The 20837-nt window shown below is 40.5% G+C and overlaps 1 protein-coding gene across 1 annotated transcript in view; it reads left to right on the top strand.

Moving 5' to 3' along the window:
• CLSTN2 (calsyntenin 2) overlaps positions 1-20837 on the top strand; it is a 172157-nt gene that overhangs the window by 20079 nt on the left and 131241 nt on the right. Inside the window, exons 3-4 of the mRNA XM_031663722.1 lie at positions 236-444; positions 16443-16592. Of these exons, the coding sequence (XP_031519582.1) occupies positions 236-444; positions 16443-16592 (359 nt within the window). The remainder of the gene's footprint in view (positions 1-235; positions 445-16442; positions 16593-20837) is intronic.

The following is a 20837-nucleotide window of genomic DNA, read 5'->3' as shown; positions in this document are numbered from 1 at the left end:
GAGGGAAGGGCATAAAAGTCTCTCTGGGATGGATTCATCTCACAGCGTCAGAGCAAGGGCAAGTAGAGAGTCTCCAGTGAGAGGGAGGATGGGACACTCAGACAACTGCCTCAACCAGCTGGTGGTTTCTCCTTTCACTTGGCCTTGGGACCTCAGCCAGTGCCCCCAGGAGGTGCAGGAGGTTGGTATGACTCTTTCTTTACCACCATCTCTTCCTTTCTGTGTGTGGTCCCAGGGCCGTGGTCCATATCCAGGTGAAGGATGTCAATGAGTTTGCTCCCACCTTCAAAGAGCCAGCCTACAAGGCTGTTGTGACGGAGGGCAAGATCTATGACAGCATTCTGCAGGTAGAGGCTGTTGATGAGGACTGCTCCCCCCAGTACAGCCAGATCTGCAACTATGAAATCGTCACCACAGATGTGCCTTTTGCCATCGACAGAAATGGTAAGTATCCTCAGAGGACCCCCGTGGGATCAGGAAAACAAATCCACCACCTCCACTCTGAAGGCCCAAACAGGGCTCTGAATGTGCTTGGCAAGTTATGCCTCCCTTGCCATGTTTGGTCTAAGCTCCATAACCCAGAACTCAGTCCCATGCTTGAGGGAATGGCCTTATCTGATTAGCAGCCCTGCCATGTCTAAAACACCCTCAGGAAACCTCAGAAACCTACTCACTCAATGTAGTCTGTACAACTCACGGTGCCACACATCTGGATACTGAAGATGGTTGGTTTCCTGGTCAAATTTTCCAGTTGTCATCCAGAAGTGAGTCATGCCATCAGCTTGGCCGTATCTGGGTCTCTTTCCTATGTAATAAGTCGTAATACCAGCCCTATTGCCCCCAGATGAAGAGATGCTAAGAGAGGAGGTGGGACTTTTGAAGTACCTTCTAAACCATAGATTCATTCAGGATTTTTTTTTTTTTTTTTTTTTTTGAGATGGAGTTTTGCTCTTATAGCCCAAGCGACAGTGTCACGTCAAGTACAATGTCGTGATCTTGTCGCCCAAGTACAATGTTGTGATCTTCACTCACTGCAACCTCCACCTCCTGGGTTCAAGTGATTCTGCTGCCTCAGCCTCCTGAGGAGCTGGGATTACAAGCGTGCACCACCATGCTCAACTAATTTTGTATTTTTAGTAGAGATGGGGTTTCACCATGTTGGTCAGCCAGTTTCGAACTCCTGACCTCACCTGATCCACCCACCTTGGCCTCCCAAAGTGCTGGGATTACAGACATGAGCCACCACGCCCAGCCTCATTTAGGATTTTATAAAGCTCTTGCCAATGTCCTTTTTGAGAATTTCAACCCCAGTGAGAATGAAGAATGAAAGAACCCTCCCATGATAATGCAATCCCAGACTGAGCAAGACTGAAAGCATTCCTATAAAGCCATTTGGACATTTCCCCATCACCACGAATAGAAAACTCATTGTAGTATAAACACCACAACCAGAGGCCCAACAACTCAGCCCACTTTAACTGTAAATTCCAATACCTTCAACAGCTAAAATCAAGTGTAATTATTTGCCAAGTACATTGTTTAATTATTAGTGTGAGTTTGTGGGTGTTTGTATGTTCTTCCTACTTTGTTTCCAATAAGATTTAAGTAGCACACAAAGACGCAAAAGTTGCCAAATTCAAACTCCATTGACTCTGTAATTACTGAGTGCCAGGCATGGTGCTGAATACTGGAAAGGAGATAGAGTGGAACTCAAAATAGACATGGGCCTGTCCACATACAGCTCATCATCTAGTGGAAAAAAATAGAAAATCCAGTGGCAGCAAGGGTGAAGTTGGTGTACAAAGCATGCCATGAACCAGGGTTGGGCAACAAATTAGCTCTGTACCTCCTGATAGCCAATGTCTAGAGGAAAATAGCCTCAGCCACCTGCTTGTACACCTTCAGGAGAAACCCAACACTTCTTGATGTTGAGACCAGGTAGAAACTTACTCTATGGCACTGTCTTCTGCACCCTGAGACTGTGGCAGATGCCATAGGGGCTAGAAGCCAAGGAGACACTCTCATCCCTGTCTTTAAGTAACTTCGGATCAGTCTGGGAAGACAGAACTAATATTCTTAAGACAGAAAAAATAATAATAAGATAATTTCCTTCTAAAATGCTAAAACATGGGGAAAAGACAATTACATACCTGGACACCACGAGATAATTGTACAGGCCACAATGTCAATGCACAAGCAAGTAAAGGAGGAAATATAGGACTTTAATTAAAGTTTGGCTCAAAACTAAGAAGAAGGTAATTTTAATTAGTAGAGCCTGTCAGAACCATTCCCTGGTAGTTTCTCCCACAGGCTCTGTGAAATGGCTAGCCTGTCCCCACCACAGAGGCACACATGGGCACACACCGCTCCATAAAATATAGAACAACTTCTTTGTATTTGTCTCCTCTGGGTTTCTTTTTCTATATAATCAGTTGTGCAGTGTATTCCATAAAAGCTTTGGAATTTGGGGAGTGACAAGTCCATGGTGAATAGCAAGACTAGACAAGTGGAGGTGTCTGTGCTCGGTGGTCAAACTCTACTTGGCCTCCTGCCCTAGTTCTGAAGAGCCACAGCTCAGTGAGAGATGAGATGCAAATTCTTTCTTTGGAGGGTAAACTGCCCCAGTCATGAAGATAATTACTCACCTTGATGAGCCATTTTGCTAACATATGCCAATTTATCTCCCTGGCTGTCTCATTAAAAGTGAGTAATGGGCCTTTGCCAGGTTTGTGCCTCTGATGCTGGTTTACAATCTAAGATGAAGAGGAGAATGGACACTCTCAGGGAGTGTGGGCCCCTGATAGCGAGGTGTACAGAAGCAGTCCTCCAGGTAATGAAGCAGGACCAAGGGGCAGACACAGAGACGGCTCCCATTCTAATGAGCTTCCCAATTGACCCTTATCCATCAGTTTCTCTGAGCGACCTTTCTGGCTCCTTGAAGAAGCATTTTGCATGCTCATAAGGAAAGTGCTGCTGAATTTAGAGCCTGCTCATCGAGGCCTAGGTTTCCCCTGCCCCATGGCTTCAGATAGATGTCTCCTGTCCCCTCCAACCTTCCAGGCTGTTTGCTTGTGGGGTAAAGAATAGCAGCAGGGAGAATAGAAGACACAGTGTGGAGTCAGCCTGACCTGGCTTTAACCAGAGACTCACCCTCTTCCTGCCAGAGGCCTTCAGACTCCCTCCCTTTGAATTCCTCCGCATGAAATTATGGCATTATCAGTCCTTACCTCATTGTGGGGTTGTGAGTACTCAAGGAGAAGCAGTGTGTGGGGATAATGTTTGCTGCAGGGTATCTGACATACAGAGAGCATTCAATTAATGGTGCCACAGTTATTAAATATTTACCTGGGTGATTGGGACATGAGATTTCTTTACCAGGCTTAAATTATGAGCAGGTAGCTATGAGTGCATCATGTCACCTTCCTCTTGGAAAGTTCTGGATCTATTTGAGATGGCCTCATCTGCTAGCTAGTTTTTCTGAGATAAGCAGAGCTTGGGTCCTCAAAATTGAATCCTAAAACATAAAGAGCTAGCCTAATAACACTGTCACAGTGGTGATAGAGCTAGGACTCAACCCGGGTCTCCTGAGTGTGAGCCCCAAGGCCTTTCCATCAGATCGCACCTCCTTGATGATAACTTACAGAGTGCATGGCAGTGGTGTTTAAGTTTGCAAACACAAAATATGGGGCAATGTCAGCAAAAAGGCAGAGAAGGAGATCCCAGCCTTCATTCCCCCACAAAGTACAATCAGACAGCTATCTATGAAAGAAAATAGCTGTAGGAGAGCTCAGGAGTCCAGTTGAGAAGATACAGCAACACAGTGTAAGAAAAACAATGAGAATAATTGCACAAAAAGAGTAGGAAGAACAGTTTCATCTTGCATGCATCAGCTCATCCCCCAGACCAGCATTGCTTAGCACAGAGAGAGAATTCCTTAGCTCAAAAGTTACTCTTGAAGAGAAAACATAATGGGATGAACAACCAGTTTCCTGAGATTTCAGGACACTCCCCCAAAGGACCTCTTTCAGTTTCACCCCACCCCAAATAGCTGGGGAGATCAGCGTGACTGAGACATTTGGAGACATCTGGGAACAAAGAAGCAAAGTGCTATCAGTATCAGCAATGTCGCAGGAGCCACCAGGGTCCCCAGTAGCTGCTCTGCATAGGACCCCAGCTGTCTTCTACCCTCAGGATCTTGACAGCCTCACAGCCACCACACACCCCTGACTGGTTTTCACTGCCAAGGAGCCCACAATGTTTACTATTATGGAACTCAGCAGCTTCTGCCACTGAGGAAACCAACAACCAGTACAGCCACAGGGGCCTCTCACAATTTTTGCTGAGGACCCCACAGTTTTTCACTTTTGCAGTTTCTAGGTGCTTGAGTTACCACCTCTCTTTTTCTCCTCTCCCCAAAGCTTCCCTAGTGCTGCCGTTATAGACATCCCAACCCAGGAACCCAGGGAAGCCACTACACGTATGCCCCAAAACGGCCTGGGCTCCAGCCAAATATCCATCTGTCACCACCACGTGTGTACCTGTGACTAACCTCTTGGCTGTGTGTACCTGAGCAGCTGGCCCCAACTCCCATTACCAGCTCTAACAGCTGAAAATATGTCTGTATCTGGCTTCTGTGCCTACATGCATTCTTACCACCAGCTCTGGCTCCTACAGCTGTACACGTGCAAACCCCAACTTTTGTCCCTGGCTCCCACCACTGTGCTTGTACCTGCAGCTCACCCCTGCAGCTGCATACACGTACACTTCCAGCTTGATCCCCATAGCTGCAAATGCATATGTAGCTGGCCTAACTCCTATTGGTGACCCCCACCACCACATGGGTGCCTGCAGCTGGTCCTTACAATTGCACACATGTATACCATGAGCCTTGACTGCTATAGTCATGTATGTACATGCCATCAGCCACCATATAACCACAGTTGGCTCTGCCCCAGCCCTAACCATTATGTGCATGTCCACAACTGAGTATGAACACACCAATGGCCCTGACTCCCCCTGCTGGGTGCACCAGTCCTTTGTCACTGGACCCAGGGCACCACTGAGTATACCTACAGTCCTGTCAGACACTGTGGACCTCCCACAGCCTTTGCCACACCAAGGTACACACAGTTGCAAATGTTACAGACCTCAGCTCCTGAACCAATAAGACATTGCATCCCTCTCCAAGACCTGGAGCCACCATACACTAGGCACTAAGCATGGTGCCACAGTGCTGTCCAGCATTACCCTTCCCCACCCTCACCTACCCATAGGTGAAGGATTTTCCTTAATGAATCCAGTTCATAAAGTCTGGAAAAGGTGATTGTTTCTTCAAATGCTCACACACTTACACAAGACTACAAGTATCATGAAGGATCAGGGACATGCAGTAGCACCAAAGAAACACGATATACTGTCAGTAAGTAACCAACTCCAAAGAATAGCTATTGAATTCCTGATAAGAATTTGAACTAAATTGTTCTAAAAAACTCAATGATCTACAAGAGAACACAGATAAACAATTAACTAAATCAGGAAAACAATAGAAGAACAATACCAGAAGTTCAACAAGCGATAGAAAATATAAAAAGAACCAAACAAATTTTGGAGCTTAAGAATACAATGACTGTATTTTAAAAATGCAATAGAGAGCTTCAGTAGCTGACTCAACCAAGCAGAATAAAGAATAAGCAAACTTAAAGACAGGTCATTTGGAGTTGTCCGGTAAGAGGACAAAAAAGATGAAAAGAATAAAAAAAACCAAGAAAGCCTACATAATGTAAGCAACACTATCAAGAGAGCTTATATTCATGTTATGGGATATTTATATGGCTAAGAAAGAAAGAAAGAGGTAGAAAGCTTATTTAAAGACATAATGGCAGGTATGTTCTCAAATATGGGGAGATATATGGACATCTAGATACTTCAAGCTTAAAGTTCTCTAATTACGTCAACCCCAAAAGACTTTGCCATGACACATTATAATAAAACTGTCAATAAATCGAAGACACAGAGAATTTTGAAAGCAGAGAAAGAAAAAAAAAGTGTATATCATATACATGGGAACTTCACTGAAGCTATCAATGGATTTCTCAACACAAACCTTGCAGGCCAGAAAAGAATAGGATTATATATTTATGATGCTGAAAGAAAAAGAAAGAAAAAAAAACTACCAACCAAGGGTACTTTACCTGACAAAGCTATTTTTCAGAAATTAAGGAGAAACAAACACTTTCTCAGACAAACAAAAGCTTAGGGCATTCATTGCCACTAGATCTGCCTTACAATAAATGATAAGGGGAGTTTTTCAAGCTGAAACAAAAGGATGCTTTTTATTAATACAAAATCATATGAAGGTATGAAACTCACAGGTAAAGATCAGTATATATTCAAATTCAAAATATTCAAATACTGCTAAGGTGATATGTAAATCACTTGTAACTCTAAAGGCTAAAAGACAAAAGTATTAAAATCATTATAGCTAAAATGACTTGTTAATGAATACACAATATAAAAACGTAAATTGTGGCACAAAAATATAAAATGGGGGGAATAAAAGTGCAAAGCTTGTATGTGCATTTCATGTTAAGTTTTTATCAGCTTACAATAGACTGGTACAAGCATAATATGTTGTACAATATGTAAGCCTCAGTAACCACCAAGTAAAAGCCTGTAGTAGATACACAAAAAAATAAAGAGAAAGGAATCAAAGCATACTGCTACAGACAGTTATCAAGTCACAAAGGAAGACAGCAAGAGAGAAAGAAAGGAACAAAAGATCAACAAAACAACCAGCAAAGGTTGATAAAATAGCAATGTTAAGTCTTGACCTGTCAAAAATTACTTTAAATGTAAATGGACTAAATGCACCTATCAAAAGGCATAGAGTGGATAAAACAAGACCCAACTATATGAGGCCTACAAGAGATTCACTTCACTTTTAAGGACATGCAAATAATAAAAGTGAAGATAGGATAAAAGATTTTGTGCAAATGGAAACCAAAAGAGAGCAGTGGTAGCTATACTTAAACAAAATAGCCTTTAAGTCAAAAACTGCAAAAAGAGGCAAAGAAAGTCATTATATGATAATAAAAAAGTAAAATCATTAAGAAGATACAGCAATTGTAAGTATATGTGTACCCAACACTAGAGCATGTAAACATATAAAGTAAATACTAACAAATTTGAAGGGAGAAATAGACAACAATACAAAAATAGTAAGAAACTGCTTTCAACAATGGATAGAGCATCAAGAGATAAAATCAGTAAGGAAACACTGGATTTGAACTGTTATACTTTAGACCAAATGGACCTAACAGACATATACAGAACACTTTATCAAACAGCAGCAGAATATATAATACACATAGAACAGTCTCCAGGAAGATCACATGTTAGGTCATTGTTTTCAATGAAACTCTTCAAGTTTCTCTACCAAGTTAGCTGGTAGCTACTGTGCTCAGCAACCACCAGAAGCTCAGACAAAAGAACATCAGCAGGGGAATTCACCCACAAGGATCCCTTTGAGGCAGCTTTGCCATTAGAAATTAGGCTGTGGGCACAGCTTCAATGATACAACCACAATGTGAAAGTTTAAAAGGTTTTAGTACCTACAGATTCTGGGAATACATGGCATGCCTACAGGTCACACAGAGATCAGGAAGTGCAGGCTGGTAGAGAAAAAGAGATCCATGGGCCAATGTTTTTACTGAGTTCAAAGCATTAATTAAACACATTACCCATGGGGAGATTTGTTTTTGTTTTTTGAGATGGAGTTTCACTCTTGTTGCCCAGCTGCAATGCTGCAATCTTGGCTCACCACAACCTCTGCCTCCCGGGTTCAAGTGATTCTCCTGCCTCAGCCTGCCGAGTAGCTGGGATTAACGGCATGCACCACAACATCTGATTACTTTTGTATTTTTAGTAGAGACGGGGTTTCTCCATGTTGGTCAGGCTGGTCTTAAACTCCTGACCTTAGGTAATCCAGCTACCTCAGCCTCCCAAAGTGCTGGGATTACAGGTGTGAGCCACCACAACCAACCCCATGAGAAGTTTTAATTGTTGGCTTTAAAGCAAACAGGCATGAGTTCTAGGAGGTCACATGTTCACTGGAAGGTAGTCACTGTGGCATATCTGCACAGTCCATGCAGAGTATAGTGGGCAGCAGGACCAAGCAAGTAGGCTGTAACTAGCTTCCCATAGGGAACTGGTCACCAGGAGGCTATTGTATAAGGCAGTTGTTTGAATTAGCCACACAGAGAAACTTGGAGATGTAGAACTGGAAACTGTGTTAAGAGTGACTGAGTCCTGCTTCTGGTATGGGGAAGTCTAAATAATATTCAAAATGAATGCCAAGGTAACATGAAATTGTAAGTATTCACTACAGCCATAAAGTCTTAAATTTAAAATTTAAATCATATAACATATTTTTCTCAACCATGATGGTATGAAACTAGAAATCAATAGCAGGACAAAAAACTAGAAAATTCACAAATATGTGAAATTAAATAATGTGGTCCTGAACAACAAATGGGTCAAAGAAGAAATCAAAAGGAAAATTTAAAAAATATCTTGAGGCAAATGAAAATGAAATCACAATATGTCAAAATTTTTCGGATGTAGGAAAGGCCATTTTAAAAGGGAATGTTATAGAAATAAACGCCTAAATTTTAAAAGAAGAAAGATCTCAAACAATCTAATGTTATACATCAAGGAACTAGAACAAGAACAAACTAAACCCTAAATTAGTAAAAGGAAGGAAATAACAAAGGTTAGAACAGAAATAACTGAAACAGTAGAAAACAGTATAAAAGATCAATGACACCAAATTTTTTTAAATAGATAAACTAACTGATAAACCTTTAGCTAGGCTAAGAAAAAAACAGAGACAAGACTCAAATAGATGAAATCAGAAATGAAAGAGAAGACATTACAACTGATACCACTGAAATAATTTTCAAAGGATAAGAGACTGCTAAGAACACTTTTATACCAACAAATTGCATAACCTACAAGAAATAGATAAGTTCCTAAACACATGCAACCTACCAAGACAGAATAATAAGGAAATGAGAATCTGAACAGACCAATAATGAGTAAGAAGACTGAATTCATAATAATAGTTTTTAAAAATATCCCATCAAAGAAAATCCCAGGATCTGATGGATTCACAGCTGAATTCTACCAAACATTGAAAGAACTAATGCCAATCCTTCTCAAACTTCCAAAACATTGAAGAGAAGGGAACACTTTCAAACTCATCTTATTAGGCTGGCATTACCCTGACATCAAAGTCAGACAAAGACAGTACAAGAAAAGAAAATTATAGGCCAATATTTCTGATGAGCTTAGATGCAAAAATAGTCCTCAACAAAATACTAGCAAACCAAATTCAACAGCACATTAAAAGGATCATACACCATGATTAAGTGGGATTTAGCCCTGGGATGCAAAGAAAGTTCAACATACACAAATCAATAAATGTGATATACTACATTAACAGAATAAAGGACAAAGATCATATGATATCTCAATAGATGCAGAAAAAGCATTTCACAAAATTCAGCATCCTTTCATGATAAAAATTCTCAACAAATAATGTATAGAAGGAATGTCTTCAACACAATAAAGACTGTATATTACAAGGCCACAGCAAACATCATACTCCACAGTGAAAAGTTTAAAGCTTTTTTCTCAAAGGTAAGGAATAAGACAAGGATGCTCACTCTTGCCACTTTTATTCAACATAGTACTGAAAGTTCTATCCAGATCAATTAAGGAAGAAAAAGAAATAAAAGGTACTCAAATCAGAGAGGAATAAGTAAAACTATGTTTGCAGATTACATGATTTTACATGGAGAAAACCCAAAGACCCCACCAAAGACTGCTGTAAGTAATAAATAAATTCAGAAAAGTTGCAGGATACAAAAGCAACATACAAAAATTATTTTCATTTTTGTACACTAACAACAAACTATCCAAAAAAGAAATTTTAAAAAATGCATTTACGATAGCATCAAAAGAAATAAAATACTTAGAAATAATTTAAGGAGGTGAAATATATGTACACAGAAAACTATAAAACATTGATGAAAGAAAATGTAGAAGACACAAATAAATTAGAAGATATTCCATGTTTATGGATTGGAAGAATCAATATCGTTAAAGTGTTCTACTCAGGAATCGAAAACCAAATACTGCACATTCTCACTTATAAACGGGACCTAAGCTATGGGTGTGCAAAGGCATACAGAATGGTATAATGGACATTGGAGACTCAGAAGGAAAAGGATGAGAAGTGGGAAGGGGTAAAAAAAACTACCCATTGGGAACAATGTACACTACTTGGGTGATAGGTGCACTAATATCCGAGACTTCACCACTATACAATTCATGTAATGAAAAAAACCACTTGTACCCCTGAAACTATTAAAATAAAAAAATTTAAAAATAAAATGTCTGTACTACCCAAAGCAAGATACAGACTCAATGTAATCTCTATCAAAATTACAATGGTAGTTTTCATAGTAACAGAAGATACAATCCTAAAATTCATATAAAATCACAAAAGACCTCAAATAGCTAAAGCAACCTTGAACAAGAGGAACAAACCTGGAAGTATTATACTCCTGATTTCAAACTATAAAACTATATTGCAAAGCTATAGTAATCAAATCAGTATGTAGCTGTCATAAAAACAGACACATAGACCAATGGAGCAGAATAGAGAACCCAGAAATAAATTTACATGTATGTAGTTAGCTAATTTTCAACAAAGACACCAAGAATACACAATGGAAAAGAACAGACTTGTGAATAAACAGTACTGGAAAAAACTGAATATCCACAAGCAAAACAAAGCAAAATTGGATGCTTCTGTTACACCATATACAAAAATAAATTCAAAATGGATTACAGACTTACACATAAGACCTGAAACTATAAAAACCTTAGAAGAAAATATGAGAAGGCTCCTTGATGTTGGTAGTGGCAATGACTTTTTAATTTGATAGCAAAAACATAGGCAACAAAAGCAAAATTAAACAAGTGGCACAACATGAAACTAAAAAGCTCTGCATAGCAAAGAAAGCATTCAACAAAATGCAGAGGCAACCTACAGAATGGGAAAATTATCTGTAGACCATATATGCAATAAAGAGTTATCCAAAATATATAAGGAACTCATATAACACACAATAGCAAAAAAACAAAAACAAAAACAAAAACAAACCTGATTTTAAAATGTGCAAAGGACCTGAATGGACATTTTTCCAAAGAAGGTATACAGAGAAGGTCAACGTGCATACAGAAAGATGTTCAATGTCACTAACCACCAGTAAAATGCAAATCAAACCCTCAATGAGCTATCACCTCACAACTATTAGGATGATTACCGTCAAAAAGTCCATGAGGAGAAGCATTGGTGAAGATGTGAAGAAAAGGGATTCCTTGCAGACTGTTGGTGAAAATGTAGATTGGTGCAGCTATTACAGAAAACAGCATGAATGTACCTCAAAAAATTACAAATAGAACTACCATAGGTTCAGCAATTCCACTTTTGGGTATGTATCCACAGGGGGAAAAAAAATAAATATTTTGAAGAGATAGTTGCACTCCCATATTTATTGCAGCATTATTCACAATAGCAAAGATGCAGAAACAACCTAAGTGACTGTTGACAGATGAATGGATAAAAAATATGTGGGAGATACACACATGCAATGGAATGTTATTCAACCTTAAAAAAGAAGGAAATCCTGCCATTTGCAACAACTTGGATGAACCTGAAGGACATTATGCTCAGTGAAATATCCCAGACACAGAAATACAAATGCCTCATGATATCACTTATATGTAAAATCTTAAAAGGTTGAACTCGTAGAAATAGAGAGTAGAATCATGGTTGCCAGGGTTTAGGGAGGGAGTGGGGGAAAAGAGAAGATATTGATCATAGGATATAAACCTTAGTTATTAATATAAGATGAATAAATACTGGAGAATGTACAGCAGGGTGACTACAGCTAATGGTAATGTATTATATACTTGAAATTTGCTGAGTGTAGATCTCAACTGAGCTCACCACACACACACACACACACACACACACAAAGGTAACAATGTGATGTGATGCATATGTTAAATAGCTTGATCATGGTAGTTATTTAATAATGTATACATATATTAAAACATCACATCATATATCCTAAATATATACAATTTTTATTTGTCAATCATACCTCCATAAAGCCAGAAAAAAATCCTGCAAATTGGTGGACACCACACTTGCATCCATCACTCGTGTGTGTGTGTCTGTGTGTGTGTGGTCTTTGACAAGTTACTTGAACTTTTTCTCAGACCCTCACCGGTAAAATGGGAATTAAATATTGTACCTGTGCAATGTGATTGTTACCTAAACTGATGCCAACAAAATACTAGAGCCTCTGGCACAAGGCAGCCACTCAGCCATGTTAAAGAATGACAGAGGGGGGAGCGGTAGGCTCTCAACAAAACCCAGTTACCACTTGGCAGATTTTTTTTGCTTTGAAGCAATTGTTTGGTCTTCAAGCAGCCTCCGCTGGGCTCTCTCTTTGTCAGAAAGCTGCGCTAGTGAATAACAGGACTCATGCTTCTGAGCCAAATGTATTCTAAAGCCTGCTCATTCTTAAAGTGAATGAAAATGTTTATTTCCCATATGAATGGAAAAGTGTTATATGCCTTGTGTGGGAAATTCAGAAAGCACAGAAAAGTATGAAGTCACCCATAATCCTGCCAAAGTAACTAGTATTAACAGCTAACCATTAAACCATTGTTTGCCAAATTACCAATAGTTTTTCTCTAAAGTTTTTAAACAAAATTAGGACCGCAATATCCTTGCATTTGTCTGTCCTCCCTTTTTTCACTTAACATTTAATTGCATGTATTTTCCCCATCTTTAAACATTCTTTATAATCACCACTTTTACTGCTGAGCAACAATCCATCTTATGCGTAGATGTTCTACTTAGCTCTTCCCTTACAGTGTCAGGCTATTTTTCAGTGTAATAAATACTAGATGAACATATTTGCACATATATCTGCAATTGTATCATTTCTCTAGAATCAATTTTTGGAGAAGGAATTGCACTCCCAAAAGGTATGAGCAATTTCAAACTGACTGGTATATATTGCCAAGTAGCTTTCCAGATAGGTTGTTCCAATTCAAATTCTACTAGAAGAGTGTTGGTCAGTATGTCTGTTTCATCCCCTCAACCCCTACTCTCCCAGAGTTTTTTTAAAAAAATACCTAAACTAATACGCAAGGTAGGGACTGGTTGTTCTTTAAAGGTAAATTTCTCAAGTTCATTTGGAGAAATAGCTCCAGGGACTTATGTTCACCATGGTTAACTGTGGGATTAGGTCTCCTGAGAAGATAGCGGTAGAAAAATCATTCAAATATGGGAGAAAAAGATAAAATTGCAACAGAAGCAAAACAGGTGACTTTTCTGAGCTTTCAAAAAATTTTAAATGTGTATCTTATCGAAATATGACCTTCTCCCATGCAACAGTTGGTCACAATACTGTACCCTCAGTTTTGACCTAATGCTTGAAATTCTCTTCTTTGAAACTCATTTTCACATGCACGAAATTGGTGGTGGTGGAGAAGGTAAATTAGTTTCCTAGACAGTTTTATTAAGACTTGTTATGGAAGTAGAGCTGCAACAAATTGAGCCGAGGATTCAGCTTGTGTGTTTGTTTTTCTACCATAATCAATAGTGTTTGGTCTGCTTAATGTTGTACACATCGTAAACTCTGAGTCTTCCTTTTGTAAGAGGAGTACCTTTTGAGAGCCATTTAATTTTAAAGGAAGTTTTTTTTTTTTTTTCAAAATTCAATGTGATGTTGTGAAAATATACTTCTCATGGTTATACTATAGTGCTTCCACCTGACAGAATTCCTCCCCTGTGATAACTATAACCACATGTAAGTTTGTTAACAGAATCCATGGGGAGTGTTACCAACCAATACTGGGCCACTCCAGACCCGTGCGGGCCCTCAGAACTGAGAGGGAAACAGTAACTGAGGAAAACGAAAGGGATTCTGAACACTAGTCACTAAGCTAGAAACACATCAAACGTGTTTTTATTCAGATATTTTTTACTGACTTTGTTAACTAAATTCTATCTCATATTGGTGGATGAAGCTGTATTTTTAGAAATAAATTTTTAGAAATAGTCCAGAGAAGATAGCAGAATAGATTATTCTAATTCTTTTTTTTTTTTTTTTATTTTTTTTGGACGGAGTCTCACTCTGTAGCCCAGGCTGGAGTGCAGTGGCATGATCTCGGCTTGCTGCAACCTCTGCCCGCCTCCCGGGTTCAAGTGGTTCTCTTGTCTCAGCCTCCCAAGCAGCTGGGATTACAGGTGCCTGCCACCACATCCAGCTAATTTTTGTAGTTTTAGTACAGACAGGGTTTCACCTTGTTGGCCATACTGGTCTTGAACTCCTGACTTCGTTATCCACCCACCTCAGCCTCCCAAAGTGCTGGGATTACAGGCATGAGTCACTGCGCCCGGCTGATTATTCTAACTCTTGATCCAGTGTCTTGGGCAACTTCGTATTCCCTCCTAGACATCAGTCAGTGTCTGCTCCTCCCACTTACCATTTCCTGCTCCTCCCAGCCTCACATAGATTCACATGTGCAGCACCTGCTCATGGCCTGGTGCCAATACTGTTTCACTAATATTGCCTAATTGGTGGACCTTTTTTTTTAATCTTTAAAGCATTACTTGACTTTTCTAACTTTCCAAGCTTTCTTGTTTCATTCCATGTTCTCTCAGTATACATAAACAATACACAGCAGTTAGAATAGAAGAAAGCTCATTTAGGTAATTTTTCTTTAGTTTTGATGAAATATAAAAATATACCTGAGTCAGGCCGGGTGTGTTGGCTCACGCCTGTAACCCTAGCACTTTGGGAGGATGAAGCAGGTGGATCACCTGAGATCAGGAGTTCGAGACCAGCCTGGCCAATATGGCAAAACCCCATCTTTACAAAAAACATAAAAATTAGCCAGGCGTGTCCCAGTACTTGGGAGGCTGAGGCAGGAGAATCACTTGAACCCAGGAGGTGGAAGTTTGCAGTGAGCCGAGATCATGCCATTGAACTCCAGCCTGGGTGACAGAGCCAGACTGTCTCTCAAAAAATACACATATATATGGGTCAGCTGTTCCCTCTTGTTTATTTTATTTTATTTTTTTTCAGACAGTCTTACTCTGTCACCCAGGCTGGAGTACAGTGCTGCAATCTCTGCTCACTACAACCTCCACCTCCCAGGTTCAAACAATTCTTGTGCCTCAGCCTCCTGAGTAGCTGGGACTACAGATGTGTACCACCACACCTGGCTAATTTTTGTTTTTTTAAATAGAGATGGGGTTTTACCATGTTGGCCAGGCTGGTCTCAAACTCATGTCCTCAAGCCATCTACCCACCTAGGCCTTCCAAAGTGCTGGGATTACAGACGTGAGCCACTGCACCCGGCCTGTTTTGTTGATTTGTTTTTTGATTTCAATGTTTAAAATGTAGTTTCTGGTAAAAGATGATAACATTTGAGTTCTAATTTGCTGTCAACTCTGCCACCAGAAAAAAAGTAATAGGAATGAAATTATTCTCAGCAAAATACTTTAATCTCTTAGAATTAAAAGCTTAAAAGTATTAAATGCATTTTAGGTCTTTATTAGTTCTCCGGAGCTAAAATTGTATTTCAGCAAAAATAATGAATTAAAATTTTGCTCATTAATTACCAAATATTTATTTCAGAACCATAATATGAAACGCACAGAAACAAAAGCACACAAACAACTCTGAAAAAAAATTACTTGGTATCTCTTAGAGAAGAAAAATGTCTTCTTCGGGGCAAGAAGTGTGTTATTCTGTGTCACTTTCAGAAGGAGGTCACACGTTTTCTCATTGATCTTACTTCCTATTTGGTAGCAAAATAATGTGAGATGAGGCAGTGAACATTCCAGGCGACAAGCCCAGATGTGAAAAAATATGTGTCAGGACATTTTCTGAATTCCATCTTTTTCCCAGAGATATCCTTGCAGATGAATTGTCTTTGCCCTACGTCAGGGACACAATCACATGGCTGTACTTTAGGAGGAAGTCTTCTGGCAGCCCATTACTTATAAACACAAGCCAGCTGGATTCCAGGCGTGCACTCGAAATTCCCTGGCAGTCCTATTGCACGGCTACGTGGCTTCAGCCAGTGGGTTCCCAGGAATTTGCTACCAAAGCATAAGCAGGCTGCAAGTGGAGCCATGCTCCTGTTTGCCCTTGTTTTTACAAAGAGATAAGGAAAAGGGTCACTTTCTTTCTGTGAAGGTGGGTGGAGTGGAGAAGAGATTTGGGAGAAGTACAGTGTCATTAAATCGACCTGAAATGCTTTTGAACATCTCTGTTCCTCAGGCAACATCAGGAACACTGAGAAGCTGAGCTATGACAAACAACACCAGTATGAGATCCTGGTGACCGCCTACGACTGTGGACAGAAGCCCGCTGCTCAGGACACCCTGGTGCAGGTGGATGTGAAGCCAGTTTGCAAGCCTGGCTGGCAAGGTGGGCCTGTTTTATCAGTCTTGTGCGAAGGCAGCATGGTCTGGTGTATAGAAAGTGCTGTACTTGTTCTCAAATCATCACAACACACAACTTTTTTAAGTATAGTCACTTTGCTGTGAGAAATAAAGTAGCTTGCTTATTCTCACAACTCTTAGGTAATATATTATCCCCATTTTTCAGCTGCGAATGTCAGAGACATCTCCTCTAACCTCATGCGCCCTGTTTGTCCAGTGCTCCCTTTCTCAAATCTCATGACATCTTTGATCAATAGAAATTATCTCACAGCATGTAGGAGAAATTGCCAGCAAGCCTATTCACTTTACCCTAGGGTGCTGAGTTTACCTAATGCATTTCAAGTTTTACATCATGGATCAACACCTAGGGAAAGTCATCGTGTTCTTTGTGCTCACACAGAGTGCACACAGGCAGAGGCGGGAGACCCAGAATCCAGCCTCTGGATTAGGGAGTATATAAAATGTTGACTCTGGGAATGAAGAAGCAATGGCTTTTAATGGAGGTGGATTTTTTTGTCAGTTTAGCCTTTTAAAATGCAAGGAAAACTAAATGCTTAGGTCGCCCTTAGATAATAGAGTTTATCACTGAACTGAGGGCAAGTAAGGAAGGTGAGGACAGCTGCATAGATGGACCTTACAGAGATTTGAGTGATTTGTGGAATAATAATAGCTTTAGTGGTAATGCTAATAGATCTGGTGGCTGAGCAGGGATTCTAGAATTATCTCTGCACCATTATTTTGGTGGCCCAATGACTCCCTGTCTCTACTTCATGTGTTGAAGATGCTGCAGGCTATTGCTTACTCATAACTCATAAAGTGCTTCATTTCTGAGTATTGCCTTCTTTTGGTGTGTCTTTAAGCTTCTGCCTCCCCCTTATATTCTCATATTTTCTCTCTGTCTCTCTGCCTCTCTCTCTCTCTCTCTCTCTCTCTCTGTCTCTCTCTGCTATCTTTAATTCTTAAATTCCCTAGAAAGAGTTGATGTTAGTCACTCACATCCATGTAGGGAAGACTGATGCCAGACCACCCTATAAATCTTTCGTCAGTCTTTGAATGACTGCCTTTTATTCAGTTATTCATTCCTAATCCAATTCATCAGGGTCAGATTGGCAGGACATCATGGTAAAAAGTAAGGACACCTGTGTCTGAGAAGCTGCCTGACATCATTCCCCTCAGAAGGCAGTTCTCAAAGCGTTCCTCCCTTGAACAACTTGATCTCCCTTAAACTTAAAACTGAAAAGATTGGAAGGGGTAATTTAACCCACCTCTGGAGAGAGCCAGAGTTGTTTGCCTTTGAACAAAGTAGAAAAGATGAAATGCTCAGTAGAGGAACCACAGGTAAGGCACATGAGAGATAAAGAACAAAGCAGAGTCATCTTTATGTCAGTCTGCTAGGATCAAGGAAGAGACATAGAAAGAAGGACAAGCCAGAGTGGGAAACTTTGTTTTCCCAACCTCGGGGAGCCTGAGCTCTGATTGGGTATAATTCACTAGACCCAAGGACCCTGCAGACAGACTTCTATCTTGTTCACCACTGAATTTCTCAAGCTTGGTGCGGTGTCTAGTGCCAGTGGTGGGTGCTCAAGAAAATAGTCATTGAATGAATGAATGGATGGACGAATGAAAGAAAAGGTATCTGAGTTAAGAAGAACTCGCCTTGTTTTGTTTTTAACTCATGGGGATTAGCTCCAGTGAAGGTGTGGCCTTTGAAGAGAAAACCTGGAAAAAATATATAAACTCTATATGCATGAAATATGTTCACAATGAGAATTTAAGTGGGAAAAGCAAAACACACAGCTCTATCAGGAGAATAGTCCCAATGTTTCTTTGACTCTGACAAATGAGGCACCTACAGATTTGTGATTACATTTTTATTCCTATATTTAAATGTAATTTCCTAACAGAATTTGTACTTATTAAATGTATGCAAGGAAAAACCTGGTCACAATGTTTAACTCTACATGCAAAGAATGTATTGAGCACCACCCTGTAGTGCACACTGCTGTTTGCAGTCCGGACAAACCTTGTTGGGCAAGGCTGGTGCCCATTTGCTGTTGTGTCTCCAGTGCCCAGCACAGAGTCAGACATGATGCAGGCACTTAGCAAGTGTTTAACGATGGAGGAATGGTCAGCAAAACTTTGGTTTAGAAAATGTACCTTTCTGTGGAATAAAGAAAGCAGGGAAGAGGCAATTCCCTGCATCCATTGATAGGCAAAATGATTTAAACACATGTAACATCAGAATCAGCTACTTCATGGTGGCTTCCCTGCCTTAGCTGTGTGGCCTATGATGAGGTTTCTCTTCAAATAGCCTGATCAATACTTTATTCTTTAATTCATCGTACTCCCCCACCCCTTTTTCCTTTTTCTCTTTTTTTCCTTTCTGCCTTTGCTACATGCCCAGACACGCCATAGTACCAGGCTTATCAGTACCAGCTCACATTCCTTTCCTTATTTGGAAAGAAGACTAGCTCTCTAGCTCATTGCAGACACCCCTTCCCCTTTTCCCCTCTCTCCCTTATGTGCCCACCCTATCTAAAGAAAGTTCAAATGTTTACCCATCCAGGATTAGTTCAAATTGTGCGACCCGACCCCAGCCAATGGGGAGAGGGTACAGGGGCAGGACATGCATCAGGAATAAAGGCTTTCCTGCCTCTTTGCTCAGGTGTGGTCTCATGGTGACTGGCCAAGGAGAAGCACCCCTCTGCACAGAAGTAAAATTGCTTTGCTAAGGATCCTTTGTTTGAGTGTTCAATTTCCCTAGGATTTTGAGCGTTATTCCCAACAGCTGTGGTGGCAAAAGCTGACAATGAATTCTTCATCCTTAATCTTCTCCCTCCAGCTTACCCCTTGCAATTCCTTCCTGCCTAAAGGGAAATGACTTAGAACAGGTACAAGAATTCAAACTGCCAAACTGTGTTTGGCATCCAGAGCCAGAATCTGGGATGTCCTCTCTCTCAGTCACTGCTCCAGTAGGCTTCCAGATCATAGACAGGCCCTCCAGGCTCTCTGATATGTAGAGCAGGCCATAGGACCTTTCTACCATTCCTGTCCCAGCTCCTAGACCTAGAGAGGAACCTCCTCTCCTTCTCCCAGCCTATGAATTCACTTCATTCCTCCACTTGGACAACGCTGAACTCTTCTTACTCGCTCATATTGGGGCCTATTCTGTCTTATATCCAGGGTTGCAGCCTCTTAACTGGAAGTTCACCTTTCTCCAGGGAAGAACTGACCACAACTGGTCTGATTTGCGTGTCTCCTGTCCTGCCCCTTCTCCCAGCTGTGCAGAGCAAACTGGAATGAACCATGTTTTACTGGCTTGCTTGCTACTTGCAGATGATGCAGACTGCCCCTTACTGTGAGTGGGCATCAAATGGCTTGGGGGAAAGGTTTGGCTTTTCATGGAGCCAGTATGGGGTGAATCCTGCACTTTGTAAATGGATTAGGTTTTAACATGATTTGGAAGTGACACAAACATTTAGTTATAGCACTGACTGTCTGTCTTAAGGGAGTAAGAAGGAGATGACTTACAAAAGCTATCTTTGAAGTCTTTAAGGGCAGGGTCTTAGTAGAGTAGTTAGGATGGGAAGGAGAGGTTTTGAGTGTTGTCCTCATAGTAAGGACCTATGGTTACCTGATGTTATATGGGACCCAGCAAGAAAGAATAAGTAAGGAGTCATCGTGGAACTAGATAGCCTGTTTGAGTTCTAAGAGTACTGTTTTTATTTTTACTATTTATTGTCTTATATGGTATTTTCCACAGTTAGTGGATGAGCTATTGTCTACAAAGCATCATTTAAAGAGGGAACAGGCCCGGGCGCCGTGGCTCACACCTTTAATCCTAGCACTTTGGGAGACTGAGGCAGGTGGATCACTTGAGGCCAGGAGTTTGAAACCAGCCTGGCCAACATGGTGCATCCCTGTCTCTACTAAAAATACAAAATATTAGCCAAGCATAGTGTTGCATGCCTGCAATCCAAGCTACTTGGGAGGCTGAGGCAGGATAATCACTTGAACCTGGGAAGTGGAGGTTGCAATGAGCCCGTGTTGTGCCACTGCACTCCTGCCTGGGCGACACAGTGAGACTCTGTCTCAAAAAAAAAAAAAAAAAAATGTATATATATATATATATATATATATAAGAGAGAGAAGAGAGAGAGAGAGAGAGAGAGCGACAGAGAGAGGGAACAGGTTTGAGAAATAGTAGATAGACTCAGCAGACCCTGGTAGA

The sequence above is a fragment of the Papio anubis genome, chromosome 2, assembly GCF_008728515.1.
Source record: "Papio anubis isolate 15944 chromosome 2, Panubis1.0, whole genome shotgun sequence".
Taxonomy (NCBI): Eukaryota; Metazoa; Chordata; class Mammalia; order Primates; family Cercopithecidae; genus Papio; species Papio anubis.
This window is presented reverse-complemented; position numbering and strand designations above follow the sequence as displayed.